A 19,123-nucleotide genomic window follows, 5' to 3' on the forward strand; every position below is an offset into this window, starting at 1 on the left:
CCTGCATTCAATGTTCTGACCAATGAAACCAAGCATGCTGAATGCCTTCTTCACCACCCTATCCACCTGTGACTCCACTTTCAAGGAGCTATGAACCTGTACTCCTAGATCTCTTTGTTCTATAACTCTCCCCAACGCCCTACCATTAACGGAGTAGGTCCTGGCCCGATTCGATCTACCAAAATGCATCACCTCACATTTATCTAAATTAAACTCCATCTGCCATTCATCGGCCCACTGGCCCAATTTATCAAGATCCCGTTGCAATCCTAGATAACCTTCTTCACTGTCCACAATGCCACCAATCTTGGTGTCATCTGCAAACTTACTAACCATGCCTCCTAAATTCTCATCCAAATCATTAATATAAATAACAAATAACAGCGGACCCAGCACCGATCCCTGAGGCACACCGCTGGTCACAGGCCTCCAATTTGAAAAACAACCCTCTACAACCACCCTCTGTCTTCTGTCGTCAATCCAATTTTGTATCCAATTGGCTACCTCACCTTGGATCCCGTGAGACCTAACCTTATGTAACAACCTACCATGCGGTACCTTGTCAAAGGCTTTGCTAAAGTCCATGTAGACCACATCTACTGCACAGCCCTCATCTATCTTCTTGGTTACCCCTTCAAAAAACTCAATCAAATTCGTGAGACATGATTTTCCTCTCACAAAACCATGCTGACTGTTCCTAATCAGTCCCTGCCTCTCCAAATGCCTGTAGATCCTGTCTCTCAGAATACCCTCTAACAACTTACCCACTACAGATGTCAGGCTCACCGGTCTGTAGTTCCCAGACTTTTCCCTGCCGCCCTTCTTAAACAAAGGCACAACATTTGCTACCCTCCAATCTTCAGGCACCTCACCTGTAGCTATCGATGATTCAAATATCTCTGCTAGGGGACCCGCAATTTCCTCCCTAACCTCCCATAACGTCCTGGGATACATTTCATCAGGTCCCGGAGATTTATCTACCTTGATGCGCGTTAAGACTTCCAGCACCTCCCTCTCTGTAATATGTACACTCCTCAAGACATCACTATTTATTTCCCCAAGTTCCCTAACATCCATGCCTTTCTCAACCGTAAATACCGATGTGAAATATTCATTTAGGATCTCACCCATCTCTTGTGGTTCCGCACATAGATGACCTCGTTGATCCTTAAGAGGCCCTACTCTCTCCCTAGTTACTCTTTTGCCCTTTATGTATTTGTAGAAGCTCTTTGGATTCACCTTTGCCTTATCCGCCAAAGCAATCTCATGTCCCCTTTTTGCCCTCCTGATTTCTCCCTTAACTCTACTCCGGCAATCACTATGCTCTTCAAGGGATCCACTTGATCCCAGCTGCCTATGCATGTCATATGCCTACTTCTTCTTTCTGACTAAGGCCTCAATCTCCCGAGTCATCCAAGGTTCCCTACTTCTACCAGCCTTGCCCTTCACTTTATAAGGAATGTGCTTACCCTGAACCCTGGTTAACACACTTTTGAAGGCCTCCCTTTGCCTGCCAACAGACTCTCCCAATCAACTTCTGAAAGTTCCTGTCTAATACCATCAAAATTGGCCTTTCCCCAATTTAGAATTTTAACTTTTGGGCCAGACTTATCATTCTCCATAGCTATCTTAAAACTAATGGAATTATGATCACTGGTCCCAAAGTGATCCCTCACTAACACTTCTGTCACCTGCCCTTCCTTATTTCCCAAGAGGAGGTCAAGTTTTGCCCCCTCTCTCGTCGGGCCATCCACATACTGAATGAGAAATTCCTCCTGAATACACTCAACAAATTTCTCTCCATCCAAGCCTCTAATGCTATGGCTGTCCCAGTCAATGTTGGGAAAGTTAAAGTCCCCTACTATTACCACCCTATTTTTTTTGCAGCTGTCCGTAATCTCCTTACATATTTGCTCCTCAATTTCCCGTTGACTATTTGGGGGTCTGTAGTACAATCCTATCAAAGTGATCTCTCCCTTCTTATTTTTCAGTTCTACCCATATAGACTCCGTGGGCGAACCCTCGGATATATCCTTTCTCACAACTGCCGTGATGTTCTCCCTAATCAAGAACGCAACTCCCCCTCCTCTCTTACCTCCTGCTCTATCTTTCCTATAGCATCTGTACCCTGGAACATTGAGCTGCCAGTCCTGCCCCTCCCTTAGCCATGTTTTAGTAATAGCTATAACATCCCAGTCCCATGTACCCATCCATGCCCTGAGTTCATCTACCTTGCCCATCAGACTTCTTGCATTGAAATAAATGCAGTTTAATCTAGACTTCCCTTGGTCTTTGCCCTGCTTTCTCAGACCATCTGTCCGGTCATGTTTTGTACACTCTCCCTAACTGCCTTTTGTTTCTGTCACCACTTTACTTCCCACTGACTTCCTGCATCGGTTCCCATCCCCCTGCCACTTTAGTTTAAACCCTCCCCAACAGCACTAGCAAACACTCCCCCTAGGACATTGGTTCCAGTCCTGCCCAGATGCAGACCGTCCAATTTGTACTGGTCCCACCTCCCCCAGAACCGGTTCCAATGTCCCAGGAATTTGAATCCCTCCCTCTTGCACCATCTCTCAAGCCACGTATTCATCCTAGCTATCCTGTCATTCCTTCTCTGACTAGCCCGTGGCACTGGTAGCAATCCTGAGATTACTACCTTTGAAGTCCTACTTTTTAGTTTAACTCCTAACTCCCTAAATTCAGCTTGTAGGACCTCATCCCGTTTTTTACCTATATTGTTGGTACCTATATGCACCACGACAACTGGCTGTTCACCCTCCCCCTCCAGAATGTCCTGCAGCCGCTCCGAGACATCCCTGACCCTTGCACCAGGGAGGCAACATACAATCCTGGAGTCTCGGTTGCGTCCGCAGAAACGCCTGTCTATTCCCCTTACAATCAAGTCCCCTATCACGATAGCTCTGCCACTCTTTTTCCTGCCCTCCTGTGCAGCAGAGCCAGCCACGGCGCCATGAACCTGGCCGCTGCCACCTTCCCCTGGTGAGCCATCTCCCCCAACAGTATCCAAAATGGTATACCTGTTTGAGAGGGGGATGGCCACAGGGGACCCCTGCACTACCTGCCTGCACCTCTTACTCTGCCTGGTGGTCACCCATTCACTTCCTGCCTGTACTCCCTTTACCAGTGGTGTGACCAACTCGCTAAACGTGCTATCCATGAGTTTCTCTGCATCGCGGATGCTCCACAGTGAGTCCACCCGCAGCTCCAGCTCCAAGATACGATCGGTCAGTAGCTGCAGGTGGACACACTTCCTGCACACATGGTCGGCAGGGACACTGGTAGTGTCCATGACTTCCCACATCTTGCAGGAGGGGCATATCACGGGTGCGAGGTCTGCTGCCATGACTTGCCTTAGCTTAGTTACCCCTTTTAAATTACGTTGAAATTACATCTTCTCTATATCTACCCTATCAAACCCCTTCATAATTTTAGAGACCTCTGGTAGATCACCCCTCAGACTTTATTACAGAATGCAGAAGAAACAGATTACTGATAGGCAGTTAGTTTTAAAAAAACAAATGACCGTAGGACAACCCAAAGCACTTTACAGCCAATAAAGTACTTTTGAAGTGTAGTCACTGTTGTAATGTAAGAGAAGCAGCAGCCAATTTGTGCACAGCAATGTCGCATAAATAGCAATGACATAAATGACCAGACAATATGTTTTTAAAGGATAAATTTTGGTCAGGTCCTGGGAGAAATCTCCAGCTTTGCTTCGAATAGTGCCATGGGATCTTTTACGTCCACCTTAGAGGGCAGATGGGACCTCGGTTTAATGTCTCATCCAAAATATGGTACCTCCAACAATGAAGGATTCCCTCAGTATTACACTGAAGTGTCAGCATAGATTATGTGCTCAAGTTTCCAGAGTGGGGATTGAATTCACGACCTTCTGACTGAGAGGCCAGAATGTTACCATCTAGATAGAATAAATTATTTTATAAGCGAGGAAAACCCCAACTTTTTAAATTGCAACCTCTGCGCATATCGAATTTCTTTGTAACCTCAGCACTCAGAAACAAGTAGCTCTTTTGGGAATAATGTGCCACTGCAAACAATCTTTTAAAATACAAAAGGAACTTCCACAGGTAGGTAATGGGGAGAAATAAGAAATTCCACCGATGGGGGCAAAATGGGTGCAATAAATAATTTTACTACTTACAAAAAGGTTGTGATCCTGCATATTACCCAGCGTCATTCAGGTTGGTTAACGAGGTATTTAAATAAACATCGTAGGTTGGCACTGGAGTCAGCTTTGGGAAAGTGCAGGGTCGAGTGAGGCAGTGAAGGTACATACAAGGTTTGAAGAGTCATTTACAGGCACTGAGCTTGTGTATGCATGGAACTCAGGAAAAAATCAGGAGTGAACTCAGAAGTGAAGACTGCCAGTTCTATCGATGGAGGAGAACTGAAGCTCCAAGTCCTAGAAAGAGGGGCAGGCCTGTGTGTGGGAAAGTTGGTGCAGGAAGTTCTAACTATATTTACTGAATTTAAAAAAAATTATGTAATTTTTACATATCTATTGCATTAAAAGTTTAATTGTGAGCTCTGTGTGGTGCCACAGAAAACAACTGGGGTTGCCAAAACAACTTTGAGAAAATCTTTTGAACTATTTGATTGGTTCACTTTGTTATGGATTCTGGTTCCTGATTGAAAAAAAATGTGGTTGTTGATTGCTTTATCTTCAGACAATGACATACTTGAGCCAATTAATGTTAGCTGAATGGACAGTGGTTATTTGAGCCAATCACTTTTTTTGCTTTATATTTACTTTGAGGTACAACATTTACTAGGGATGTGTGCTATTTACAAGACGTTTATATATAAAGATATTATGTGGAGAAATTCCGTGGCGATTTGTGTTAGAAATGTCTTTGTTTAAATAGGGATTCAGCAAACAAAATGTTGCTGCAACACACATCTTTTTGGTTAAATGATACTAGCAAGCAATACTGCAGTGAATCAAGCTGCATACTGTCCTCTTTTCCCAAATAACTTTGTTTAAGAAAATAAAATCCTTTATTGTGTTCTTCTGAAATATTTTGAATCCTATTTGTTCTGCCAAAGTATGCATTTTGCCTGAGCTGTGAAACGAGAACCATATGTTTCAATGCCAGTTTGCCTCATTTATAAACAGGCAGCATCAATCACCAACATCTGGGTTTGCAAAATGTCACAATTAACAGACAATATATTAAAGGACATATTCTGGAGTTTATCACAAATTGTAATTAATATACTATGTCATAAACTAAACCAACTTATATTTAGGAAGCAAATGTATATATGATTAAAATCAGTATGTTGGCTCTAATAAAATTAAAACCAGTTGATTTGGGGAGAGAATGGTAAACTTAATTAACTGCTGAGCTGAATACTGAAATTCCAGGCTCAGTACCAGCATTAAATGTGATCTTAAGCCAAATTCCAACTAAAATCTTTGCAATAAGATTTGCACTTATAAGCAATTCATCAATATATTATTTCTTGACAATAAAATGACATTCTTTATTTCATGAAAGCTATTCACTAAATGAATAGCCTTGACAGCTTTACTTACACAAATTAGTAGGAGTGGTGGACTTCTGTTTATGAAGCAGATGAGAGGTTATATTCTGAAATTCATCTGAAATCATTTTCTCAACATTGTTGAAATATGACAAAAGAAAAAGCTCGCAGTAACTTTGTGGCTCTAATATAATGCCGTTTTAAATAAAATATTTCTTGGTAATCAACTGCAGATTATCTGTCGATAAACTTGCAGTGACTATGTCACAATTGTAGCTCCTTTATTGTGAACAATTTACCCCATCATTTATCAACCACACAGAATCATACAGCACAAGAGGCTGCCATTAGGCCCATTGTGTCTGTGCCAGTGGAGCACAGGTGTCTTCTATGACACTGGCTGTTGACAAAAAAAATCCAAAAAAGAATAAAACTGCCCTAGGAAACTAGCAAGTAAACATTATAGAAAATAACGGTTATGTGGAAAAGTAAGGCCAAGAATATAATATAATTTTGTGTTCCTATGAAAAGGATGAGAAAACAGAGTCAGGCCCATCAATGTTCAGGTGGTACAATCTTGTCAACCACACTCCCATTTTTAGAAACTAACTTCTGGTGGAGGCAAAAAAAAACAGAAGGAAAATAGTCCATCTTCCAATATGCTGCAATGTCCCCCTCAGTCAGGAACTAATCAAGTCCATTCTTAAAATCTGCATTGTATCCATATTTTCCACGTCTGCTGCTCGTCTATTTATGGTTTCTCAGAGAGATAAAAGCACTTGCATTTAAGAGGAACTTACTTACATCTAACCTCACTCTGTCCACATACTTTATATGCATATTCTAATCCTAGCACCACTATCCATTTTGGATATCATCTCCAGTACTACCATAATCCAATCCTTTTAAAAATCTTAATCATTCTCCCGATAGGCGATGTTTTTCCAAAAGCAAATAACCATAACTCTCTAAGCCTATCCTCATAACTGAAAGATTCAATTTTAGGTATCATCCTTGTTGCTCACCTTTGCCTATCTCAAGAGCCTTATTATCCTTTTTCCAAATTTGGGTCCAAAAATATCCAAGCACTAACCAAAGTATAATACTTTTAGTTTTATCGTCTTGACATAGCAATACTATTCGATTTACCTACAGTTACTTCACACAACTTGTGAACTTATAGTGACTGGCGTTCTGGAGTTCAAAGGATTGTTACAAACTGTTAAAAAACTTTGCTATCATACAAACTCATAATGAAAATTATTTCCAAAAATGAGAACACATGGAATTGGATTTTTGACTTGGGTTGGAATTTGGTTGTGAGGTAGGAAACAGAGAGTGGGGATAAAGGGTATGTACTCTTGATTGGCAGGATGTGACAAATGGCATTTCCCAGGGATCTGTTCTGGGGCCTCAACTTTTCACCATATTTGTTAATGACTTGGATGAAGGAATAGAGAGTTGAATATCCAAGTTTGCAGATGACACTAAGTTAGGAGGGACAGTAAGTGGTGCAGATGAGAGCAGGAAGTTGCAAAGGGACATAGACAGATTAAGTGAGTGGGAAAAACTATGGCAGATGGAGTTCAATGTGGGCACATGTGAGGTCATCCACTTTGGACCTAAGAAAGATGAATCAGAGTATTTTCTAAATGGTGAGAAACTAGGAACTGTACAAGAGCAAAGAGATTTGGGAGTGCAAGTATAAAAATCATTAAAAGCTAGTAGATAGATACAAATATTCAATTAAAAAGGCTAATGGAACTTTGGCCTTTATCTCAAGGGGGCCTGAATACAAAGGGGAGGAAGTTATGCTTCAGTTGTATAAAGCTGTGGTCAGATCCCATCTGTTCAGTTTTGGGCACCACACTTCATGCAGGATATATTAGCCTCGGAGGAGGTGCAGTGTAGATTCACCAGAATGATACTGGCCTCAGGGTTAAATTATGAGGACAGGTTGCATAAACTTGGCTTGTACTTCCTTGAGTATCGAAGATTGAGGGGTGATCTGATCAAGGTGTTTAAAATGTTAAAAGGATTCCATAGGGTGGTTCTGGTGGGGAAATCAAGTATGCGGGGACATAATCTTAAAATTAGAGCTCGGCCATTCGGGAGCGCAATCAGGAAGCACCTTTTCACACAAAGGGTAGTAGAAATCTGGAATTCTCTCCCCCAAAAGGCTGTGGATGTGGGGACAATTGGAGCTTTCAAGACTGAGATTGATAGATTTTTGTTAGGTAAGGGTATTAAGGGATATGGAACAAAAGCAGGTAAATGGAGTTGAGGTACAGATCAGCCCTGATCTAACTGAATGATGGAGCTGGCTCAAGGGGCTGAATGGCCTACCCCTGTTTCTAAAATGGTGCCATGTAACTGCTGCTAGATATTCATTAAACTGTATCTAATTTCATTTTCATGTCATAAACCAGGTGGTGAACAAGGGTGATGTGGAATAACCTAATCACTGACTTAGTCGACCAATACTTATTCTACACTGATTGCCTACCCTGGTAACACAATCAAAATTGAAAACTCATCATTTGGAGAACTGCAAACTTGCATCCTACTCCTTCATGGCACAGAATGTTGGAGCACCACCAAAATGAAATTCTACACAAAACCACAGTTCAATAATAATAATTTTTACTAATTTTTTTGTGCTCAAAGGGAGAGGTATCAATTTAGTGCTGAATGAGCGAGGGCAGGTTTTGTTCTGTGATTCACACCCACTAGGAACTGGACTGAGACTCCATGTAGAAGAATCCTTACAATCAAAAAGTGCAGGGGATTTTCAAAAAATCTTAGTCTGGGCTGGCTTTGAACTGATATAACAGGGGTCGAATCCACTGCACCACCTCGTCAGGAATAATTCTCATTTCTCATCATTTAAAGTGTACAGTTGCACCACTTGTAATTTTATATCTGTTTGAGCTTAATGTCATCTGAAATGTTTAAATACAATCAACATGTTTTAAATGGCATTCTGGTTGTGTTTTGTGCTTGTGTTGTTTTAACATATGAGCTTGTATCTTAAGAGCAAATTCCTTAGATTTTCCACCCATTCATTTCTATGATTCTAAATTCCTATTAAGATCAAGCTGTTCCTCAATTAAATTGCTTTTTCTTGTAACTACGATGGTCATTTTTACGAGTAGGAGACACTGAGCTAACTTTTGAAGTCATACAAAAAGCTTATAACAAGAAAAATTCATCAACTCCCAGTCCTTTTTAAAAATTAATTCTCGAAATGTGGGCATCGCTGGCAAGGTTGGCATTTATTGCCCATCCCTCGTTGGTGATGCCACTCAGCTAGGCTACGTCACAGGGCAGTTATGAGTCAATCACATTGATGTGGGACTGGAGTCACATATAGGGCCAGACCGGGTAAGGTCGGCAGATTTCCTTCCCTGCAATGCTTCCAATTTAAAATTCTGCATCCCTCCGCCTCTGGTCTCATCACCTTCCCTTCCTTTGCCCCACCACTGGCAGCCGTACCTTCAGCTGTCTAGCCCTACGCTCTGGAATTCCCTCCCTATGTCTCGCTATCTCCCTCTCCTCCTTTTGAGACCTTTCTCACCAAGCTTTCGGTCACCCCATCTAATATCTCCCTCTTTGGCTTGGCGTCTATTTTTGTCTGATTACGCTTCTGTGAAGCGCCTTGGGTGTCAGCCTTCGCTAAGTGGGAGCACTCTTGCCCTCTGAGTCAGAAGATTGTAGGCTCAAGCCCCACTCAAGGACTTGAGCACGTAATCCAGGACGACATTTCAGTGCAGTACTGAGGGAGTGCTGCGCTGTCGGAGGTGCCGTCTTTCAGATGAGACATCTGCTCTCTCAGATGGACATAAAAGATCCCATAGCACCATTTGAAGAAGAACAGGGGATGTTTAAGTCCAAAATGATCGGGCTGTGTTTTACTGGTCTAACAGTTTTAGGTTGAAAACCAAATAAAATTAATTATACTTTCCTACATGAAGCGCAGCCTGCACATTGGGGAAAGTGCGTCCACAACTGAAACGTGGAAGAGGGTACGTCAGCCCCAAGTACCACTCCTTTCTTTATCTTTTATCTGTGAGCTGTGCCGTAGGACATAGTAAAGCAAAATAAAATGTTTATATGTACATATAGTGCTCCTTGAAAGCTTAAAGTGCACCACCACTGCATAACTCCTCTAAGAGCACAGATTTTGGAATGGTGGAAAGGAACTTGAGTATTGAGCCTTTTACAATGGTTTTATTTTAGCTCTAATTCCAGGAACCTGGTTTCTGTGAGTGGCTCTAGGAATTTATGGTGTTAAATCTCTTTCCCATAGGCCAGCTACAGACTCAAACTGGGCTCGTAAGTCTGTGAACAATCTACAGAAAATGGATTTAACAGCATAAATTCCAGGAGATGGCTTCCAGACTCTAAATTATGGAGTCTGAGGGCATTAATTATTCAGGTCTTTTGAACTGATTGCAGTTAGGCAGCCAAGTTTTTGAAGGTAGCTTAAATTTATTATTCTGTAGCATAACTCAACCAAATGCACCTATATTGCAGAAGGTTGTATAAAGAGGATGTGGTGTGTTTAAAAAAAAAACAATTTCCATTACTTATTTTTAGCCACTTTTCATTTTCACTAAATGCAGAGTTTTTTTATCTTGCATTAAAAAAATTCAAATCAGAGTAAAATCGGGTGAAACAACCGAAGTCTGTCAACAGCTTGTTGTTCACTTAATACGACTCCCATGAGAATTTGGTCATTGTAAACCAAGGCTGTTCCACCATATTTCAGAAGTTAAATACATCGGGTGCTAAATTGGGCCATGTAGTGCCCGTTGTTTTGGCTACATGGCCTCTCCGACATCCAAGATGGCGTCTTGGATGCGCACGCACGTTTCCAGTGTGACGCGTACCTGACGTCATCTTGGTATAGGAGTTAGCGCAGGCACAGATAACGAACATTGGAATCATGTATGAATCATGAGAAAATGGCTTCAATCAGTGTGCAACGCTGATTTAAAGTGATAGACGCCATTTTGGGACTTGACGCTCAACTCAACGCACAGTCTTAACCCCGACCATCTGAACGTGTCTTGGAGTACCTGGAGGACCCCCACCAGCGCTATTTAAAGGGACCATGCAGGATTTACAGGTTAGTGGCTGGATCATTGCTTCTGGCTGCCAAGACATTTGTAACTGTTTTTGGAGGTCTCCTACACTTGATTACAAGAACGTGGGGACATAACCTAACATTTAGAACCAGGACGTGCAAGAGTGAAGTTGGGAAATGCTTCTACACGCAAAGGGTGGGAGACGTTTGGAACGCTCTTCTGCAAACGGCAGTTGATGCCAGCTCACTTGTGAATGTTAAATCTGAAATTGATAGATTTCTGTGAACCAAGGGTATTAAGGGATATGGGGCTAAGGCAGGTATATGGAGTTAGGTCTCAGGTCCACCATGATCTCATTGAATGGCGGAACAGGCTTAAGCAGCTAAATGCCACTGCCACTTGCTGCCTCCTGATATGCGCCATCTTCTCCTGCAAGAAAGCGGGACGTGTGTCTAGGTGATGTGCCTGTCATAGTTGAATAGCTGCTAGCGTGTGTGACCTGTGAGTTGTGGGTGGGCGGCTTGCAACAGTGGTAATGTGTAAGGGTGAGAGGAAGCATCTGGTTGGAAGAGTTTGTTGGTTTGTGGGTGATGGGGGTGTCGTGCATGGTGCAGTTGGTAGGAGACACCACTTGATGGTTGACCTCACTCACCTTGACCACTCATGTCAAAGCATTGAACTTCTTCCTGCACTGCATCCATTTCATGATGCTGTGCGCCTGGCATTGACTTTGTCCCCTGCTGCCTCCTATTGCCTTTTGGATATATGTCTGGCGGGCCTTCCCCCACCCACGGATATAGGCTGTCTCTCCTTCTGTCCACCTCTTGCACCAAGGTCTCTAGTGCATCAGCAGAGAACCTTGGTGCATGCACTCTCGCAGGCCTGGTACCAACTCAGATCGGCAGATTGGTGAGGTCTGGCGTGCAGATTGGAGGATGTGGAAACTAGTAGTGCGCAACTTTTATTCAATGATTTAACATAACTCATCAGTGTGTAAACATAGAGACGGGGCCTGCATCTGTGTTTTACGTGTGCGATGTCTGATCTCTGTTCAGACAGTAGACTGTTATTTTCAGCAAATAACAGGTGCCATCTACCTTTAAGAGATTTCCAGGAAACATCCTCCCTTTAAGAGATTAGCTCCCCTGGTGGTGGAAAGTGCGGATTGCATTGATTCCACGTGCAAAGCCTGGAATGGAACGCTGATTGCAGGTGAGTCCTCGGGTGGGCCGAAACTTGCGTCCTGCCTGGCAGGGGTAATAGCACATCACACTACCTGCGCCCAAAAATGGCCCCTATCCAATTTCTCCCCCATCATCTGCTTTAGCCATGGACATGACATTAATATGAATTTTAGTTAACTTATAAAAGCATTAAAAATACTACAGTTTCTATCCAATGATACAAGCTTTCAGCAAAGCCTATTGCTGATTGTAAGTGTATCCGTTCATTTTTCATAAACTGAACTTGTAACAAATCACACTGTATATTTTCCACTTGGATATGGTTGTTCTCATTTTCTGACTGGTAACGATTTTCATTTTGAAGACTAATCCTTCAACTATGGCACTCAGCACTATCAAGGCCAAGATGACCAAAACATGGTCTGACAGTTTGGGCCACTGTTGAAACTTACCCTGCCAGAACTGAAGAACTTGAAGATCCTCATTTGTAGGAAATGACGCAGGAAGGCACTCAGCAAATCAAATACAAATTTTGTCAGAAGAAAACAATGAAGGATAAATCTCCAGTCTTCAAAATTTGAAGAGAATTCACCCTTTGAATCAACAGTTTGTGCTGAATATAAGAGCAATGCTTTGCCCAATTCAAAAGACTTTGCAAATGGCACACTTCATGATATTGATGCTTCATATTTCCAATATCACTTACATTTCCAAATAGAAAGTCATGCCTGTATATCCAAATAAACCTGTATTACATGCTGTCAAAAAGTAGGCATCCAAAATTTTAAAAGTAAATCTGCTGACTATACTCTACACTACATGACTATTTCCCATGCATCTTGGGTGTTCATCAATTGACATGAAAACCTGGACAGGATGAATGGAATGCTGAGTTTTACATCAGCCCAAAATACATCAGGTAGATACTTGTTATAAATCTAACTGGATTTTGACAAGTAAGGTCACTAATGGAACAATCAGTCTGATTTAGATTAATTCCAGATTGAACTATGGCCAGCAGATTCATGAACAAAAGCAAAGTAATGCAGATGCTGGAAATCTGAAATAAAAACAGAAAATGCTGGAGAAGCTCAGCAAGTCAGGCAGCATCTGTGGAGAAAGAAACAGAGTTAATGTTTCAGGTCGAAGACCTTTCGTTCTGACAAAAGGTCTTCGACCTGAAACTTTAACTCTTTCTTTCTCCACATTTGCTGCCTGACTTGCTGAGCTTCTCCAGTACTTTTTGTTTAGATTCATGAGCAACATCTTTTTCATCCTCACTTTTGAACCAACTTTTTTCTTTTGTAAGCGATATCTGGAATGGGCTGATCCAGTCTTTAAGATGGGTTCTTAAGTCTGGCATGCATCTTTGTTTGCATGTGTTCCGAAATACAGGCTACAGATTTTCTAAGTGAAGTTGTTACATGGCAATACTTACAAATTAAAAGTCTTTCAACTTTCATATCTCATGGTAAAATTTGGATACCCCAGAACATAATCATCTGGATGTTGTATCTCCATAGCCTAAGGATCTTGGAACTCTTAGAGCTGCAATGAGTTTTTCATTGTTGGGACTAGTGAATGGAAGCAGGGACAATAATTTTGGAAAGAAATGTGAGTACGAACCTCCTGCTCACTCATGCAATCATGGAAGTGGGAATGAAAATTACTTAAATCAAACTGATGGACCAGTCATGACATGCTGAGACATTTGAGGAAATTCAGTAAAAGGTATTCTTTACATTTCCCCCTTCATCTTAGCAGGTTTTATTTGTGTTACTGAAATGAACTACGTAATTTCTCAGTGTTTTAACAGGCCCAGAAATAACTGAAAATCAGAAATCCACAAGACTAGACCTGGGACAAACAATTATTCCGTTACAAATTCACTTGAAAGTAATATGAAAAGCAAAATTTAGGAATCCGGTTCCAGGCCTCCTCAAATATCAATTCAGAGAGCATTTTTATACTTGCCAATTATGAATTATGATTGCTGACAACATTCTTGCGCTGAGGACTTTCATCCACTGAGAACCAATGAATTGACATTATCCAGACATTTTTCACTTAAGACCCTAAATAGTGAAACAAAGTAAGTTTTTTAGTCAAACCATTTGGGACTGGATTTGAGTGCAAGACATTATTCTAAACTACTGGCACCTAGTTCCCTCCCCAGAAAGCTTTTAAATTAAGAACTCTGCATTTCAGAGGGAGATGGAATATTACCAATGAAAGTTATACAGTTTTGTCTCATCTATATGAAATATGGTAAACTGAATGCAGTATTGGAAGATCAGGCAACTTATTTTCGAATGATTTATCAAAAACTGAGAATTACTTATTGATTCAGCATAACAAGTAGCAGAAGATTTCAGGTTCGAGCCTCAGGACTGCCCATCACTCAAATCTGTCAATTCTTCAAAGGGTCAATAGATGGAGTACTGTAAATGGCTCAAGTACTAAAAGGAGCATTGCAAGAGATTGAGATCAGGAAAATATATTATTTCGTTTAATTGTGATAGGGAAACAAAAACTGTGTGCAGAACTTTTTAAAACATGGAACCAAGATTGTTCTGGATTAGCTCTCTTATTATTGTTTGTATTGTGGTTAATTTCACAAATGGGGTTGTTGAATATCTCAAACTAGTTATAGACAATTTCACAAGTGGAGATATATATCAACACATTCTATTTATAACACTTTTGATACATTTTCAACTACAAAAATAAATTTGAACAAATAGTTTTATAATGAAAATGCAAGTGAAATGGCTTTGTGATGTTATCTATCTCATGATATCCAATTTGTAGAATAGGAGTGTACTTCTTCAGTTATTTCTTCATACAAGTATAATATAAAGGATACGGGATAGGTGGCCGTGGATTACAAAGCAGTAATTCCATCAAGGGAGTTCAGAGGCTGTCATAAACCACAAGTGTAAACAATTTTACAACACCAAGTTATAGTCCAACAATTTTATTTTTAATCCCACAAGCTTTCGGGGGCTTTCCCCTTCCTCAGGCAAAGTTTAAAGGTGATCTTAACTTCCCATACAAATACGAGAAGTATTTGCTACAATGGGGGTGAAATTGGTCTTGGGGCCGAAACGCAAAATGGGCGATAGCGAATTGTGGAAAGGAAAATTGAGCAGGTTGTAAAAGGGCTGCTGATTCGCCATCGCCCATTGTGCTGCTACCCGACCAATTTCAATGCCAACCTCCAGTCTTTTTAATCCTTTAAACCATAATTTAAAAAAAAACTCCATTATTCTCCCTCTGATCATTTCTTACTAAAGATCCTCCTTTCATCTGCGAGGGCAGGATGGTCTGTGCCATGTATTTTGCTACATCTATTGTCACTGCTGCTCTCAGGTATTTCAGCATGAAACACAATTTGAAGAGGTAAGTCAATGATTTTTTTTAATCTCCAAGATGGAACAACTTCCTTGTCTCATACACAATCTAGCAGTCCAACCAAAAACAGAAATTGCCCAACTGAGGCAGACAATTTTCACTGATTCATGACTCAAATGTGCCCTTTCAGTTGGGAATCAACCACTCAAACAGGAGGAGTTACAAAGATGCTTCTGACTCTAAATTAGGTCAGCCAGAATTTTTTTGTTTAAAAAGTGCCCAGTTAGATCAAAGTAGATCTCAGAAGTCTACTCTGCCTATTTCAGGTAATTGGATATATACTTGAAAAGGAAAAATTTGCAGGGTTATGAGGAAAGAGCAAGGGCATGGGTCTAATTGGATAGCTCTTTCAACGAGCCGACACAGGCACAACGGGCCGAATAGCCTCCTCCTGTACTGTAGGATTCTATGATTCTATGAAGTATGGTGACAAATACACCTGAAACTGCCTATGAATCAGGTTATACATTTAAGAAATTCAAACTTTGCATGCAGTCTCTGGCAGGCTCAAGCGTGTATATTAATTACACTTACACAAAAGTGCTTCAGCTACGAACTCATTGAACGACTTCTTTCTTTGCTTCAACTAAGTTATATAAGCTGACATCAAATTTACTGGAAATGTTATCCTTTAACTGACTATATAAGGGACTGTTCTGATTTATGTGATCGCCATCCTACCCCTACTATTTATGCACCCTTCAATTAGAGATAAGTGTTTTACGCACTATACCACTCCTGACAGGTAACATTCAGTGTGCTTAGTAGCTCTGTACTGGATGTTCAACGCCTAATAATTAAGAGCAGTATCTGCATTCTTGTATTTCCCCACAAATTTACCTAGGAATGATCTCTAAATTTTTGTTTTCTTAACAGCAACTTTAAAATTACTTAGGCAAACCTCGCTTTAAAAAAAATGCAGTCCATCTGCTTTTAACATTTGTCACTGCTGAAATTCTTCAGACGTTTGTTTGTTTCTGGCTCTGATAAGACTAAAGTTAACAAAGGCTGCAAGAAGTGCTTGGCCTCACAAGAGTTGTGGTAATGTATTGTGGTTCTTTTGTGTTTAAAATGCTTTATTTCCATTAGCTGTCTTTGGTTCAGTATTCCCAAACTATGCAATAGTATCAGGTTTCAGGAATTGAATATGTGCAGAAATGTCTCCTTTCTGTTGTTTTTACACCAGATTCCAGCTTTATTACTTGCAAAAAGAAACTTGAAACTAATTAAAAGCAATTAAAGTTCTACTACAAAAGTTGGGGGGTTTGTTTGATGCTCTGAAAGTTTCACATTGTTCCATTTCATCAATTTTTCTGCTGGAACAGAAATATGAATATTAACTGAAAAGGGTGACTTCTATAAAATTGTAAGATTTATATAATTTCCAAATGGCTTTGCCAAACCACTATCGGCTGACAATTAAATAATAAGTTTCATATTAGCTTCACAGTATAATGCAACACAATTACTTGCTTAGTCAGAGTAAAAGAATGTAGCTAACATTTACAGGAATTTTCCAGCTGAGCCTTGCTATCCCAAGGACCATTGAATCAAAACTTTCCATTCTCCAAGCAGGCTTTTTGTTTCTTCAGTAACCCTGCCTTTGATTCTTTATTACAAACCATACTCTTTTACCCCAGGGACACAGGCTTTTACATACTCGGGGAGTTAGCCAGCTTATTCTTAAAATATATTTCGAGTAAGTGTATAAAGTATGTGTATCTGGTGGGAGGGGAGCTGGTAAGTTCACTCCTCTTATTTTTCTATTTCTTTTTCAGTGGCTGTCTGTTTTAAACCTCAATGTTTAAATCATGAGTAGCAAAATAAAAGCAAGATAGCCATTCAGTTACTAATGGGAGCACTAGCTGGATTAGGAGGGCAGTTCAAGAGATTTATTTCCTCTGAGATTTTCTTCTGGATTGGTGAAAAATGCCTTTCTCTTCTGGTTAAAATGGCTATTTCTGGGACTGTCTGATGGTGATGGTGGAAAGTGTGGAGGAGCAGGGATGGTAGCAGTGACCTACATTCCCAGGTGCTCTGGACTGTTTTACCTCACTGCCTGGACTAAAAGACTATCTTGTCTTGTGGGGGGTTTCTTTAGAATGGTCAAACTTCTGTAACCAGATTGAGGAAGAACCTGAGCAGGTAAACCATCCACCTCAACTAACATGGACACAGCAATGGTGAAGCAGCATCAACCTCTCCAAAATGCAAAGCCACAGGCAGTAATATAAATCTAGGAAAATGCTAGACCTCATCAACAAGCTGTTGGACTGGTTCAAATCACTGTTCTGGTCTGGGGAAATGGACCTCTCGTACTCAGGCACGACAACATTTTTGACTATGACCATCACCGTTTGATAGGTTTTTTATCTGGGGAGGGGGACAGTGGGTCAAGGTCAGTCAGACAAATGTACTTTGGTAGCGTCTCTAAATGTGTACAATTGGCAACAAGGTTAGTGGTGTCGTAGCAGCCTGTTTGGTCCCAGTCTCTGAGGATTGGTTAGGCCTGCACATGAGAAGGAGGAAGGCCCTGCCTACCAGTGGTTATGTCAGTTGGGGTCTCTGCACTGTGTGGTCACTGGGTGGGTTGCTGTGCCAAGGGGGATGGGGGTCAGTATGTGCTGATTGGAGGGCCATCGCAATCCTGTAGGCAGGCCCAACAGGCACCGAGCTGGGTCCTCCAGAATCACAAGACTGGCCATTGTTCTAGTAGTCTCCCAGTCTGCCAGCCAGAATGGCCAGACCGGACCACACATATTTAATGGGTACCCTTTGTCCCACAACCTCTTCAGCAGTCATACAACAGGTAGGGATGAAACATATGAAGCCCATGTGGGGCATGGCACTCACAATCTATAATTCGCGTTGACCTGCATACATCCTGTCGCTGATGGCAAGTCCGAGGACCTTTTACTTCATCTCTCATCCTCCCTCAATGAATGGTTTAGGTTTTGCTTCTAGGCCTCCCCTGGCCCTGGACACGAAGGTGAGTACGTATACAGGGTACATATGCAACGATAAGAGAGTGGCGGAAGAGTTCCGGGGAACTGGCCCATGCCGGAGCTAGAGCCAGAGCCAGAGCCAGAAAAGCACTACAGGGGTTCGGAGCCAGTGCCCCATCAGCAGTGACAGAAGCACTGGTCATGTTGGGAGAATCAAAATCCTCTGACCAGCTGGTGTTGAGGTATAATCTGGCCATAATCCAGTGATGCCTTTCTCACGGCAGGCTCTGAATCCACTTGAGCTGAATTCTCCCAGGAGGTCCCCATTGTGACAGATCGGGTAGAGGGCTTTCACATGTGGCCGAATTCCCCAGGGAGGCACAGAGTCCCGGCTAGGCCAAGAGGGGTACTGCAAAAGTTAGGTGTTCCTGGCTCTCCAGTGGCTTCCTCTAAAGGCATATGAAATGTCAAGCCGATCAAGTGGCTAGAAGGGAGGCCTCAGCCTCCACCCCCAGGTATGAACTCTGCTGGGAGGTCAGGAACCAGGCCATAATCACTTTTTAATGCAGCGAATGGTTATGATCTGGAAAGCACTGCCGGGGGTGGGGGGGGGGGGTAGTGGAGGCAGATTCAATTGTGGCTTTCAAAAGGGAACTGGATAAGTACTTGAAAGGAAAAAATTGCAGGGCTACAGGGATAGGGCAGGGGAGTGGGACTAGCTGGATTGCTCTTGCATAGAGCCGGCACGGACTCGATGGGCCAAATGGCCTCCTTCCGTGCTGTAACCTTTCTATGATTCTATGACTTGGACCAATTAACAACAAAGAAGGCAGCATTCTTAGCCGAATTGAGATCATAGCCTCATTTGACATAGTATCGTATACTTAATATGCTTTTTTTAAAAAAGGAAGGAAAGACTAGGGGAATACTTACGTAAAAATGGGGTGTTCTTTACAGA

General features: G+C 41.7%; 3 protein-coding genes across 4 annotated transcripts in view; 2 read left to right on the forward strand and 1 right to left on the reverse strand.

The window, feature by feature from the left end:
- ippk (inositol 1,3,4,5,6-pentakisphosphate 2-kinase) overlaps positions 1 to 8,457 on the forward strand; it is a 99,396-nt gene extending 90,939 nt beyond the window's left edge. The window contains exon 13 of the mRNA XM_067998619.1: positions 7,962 to 8,457. Within this exon, the coding sequence (XP_067854720.1) occupies positions 7,962 to 7,968 (7 nt within the window). The 3' untranslated portion in view covers positions 7,969 to 8,457. The remainder of the gene's footprint in view (positions 1 to 7,961) is intronic.
- cenpp (centromere protein P) overlaps positions 1 to 19,123 on the reverse strand; it is a 246,823-nt gene that overhangs the window by 13,202 nt on the left and 214,498 nt on the right. The window lies entirely within an intron of this gene.
- Positions 16,206 to 19,123, forward strand: part of ecm2 (extracellular matrix protein 2, female organ and adipocyte specific) — a 37,611-nt gene continuing 34,693 nt past the window's right edge. Inside the window, exon 1 of one of the 2 annotated variants that reach the window (XM_067999104.1) lies at positions 16,206 to 16,261. The gene's annotated coding sequence lies outside the window, so the exon portion shown is untranslated. The remainder of the gene's footprint in view (positions 16,262 to 19,123) is intronic. The other variant, XM_067999105.1, reaches the window with a different exon arrangement.

The sequence above is a fragment of the Heptranchias perlo genome, chromosome 17 (assembly GCF_035084215.1).
Source record: "Heptranchias perlo isolate sHepPer1 chromosome 17, sHepPer1.hap1, whole genome shotgun sequence".
In the NCBI taxonomy this organism is placed as follows: domain Eukaryota; kingdom Metazoa; phylum Chordata; class Chondrichthyes; order Hexanchiformes; family Hexanchidae; genus Heptranchias; species Heptranchias perlo.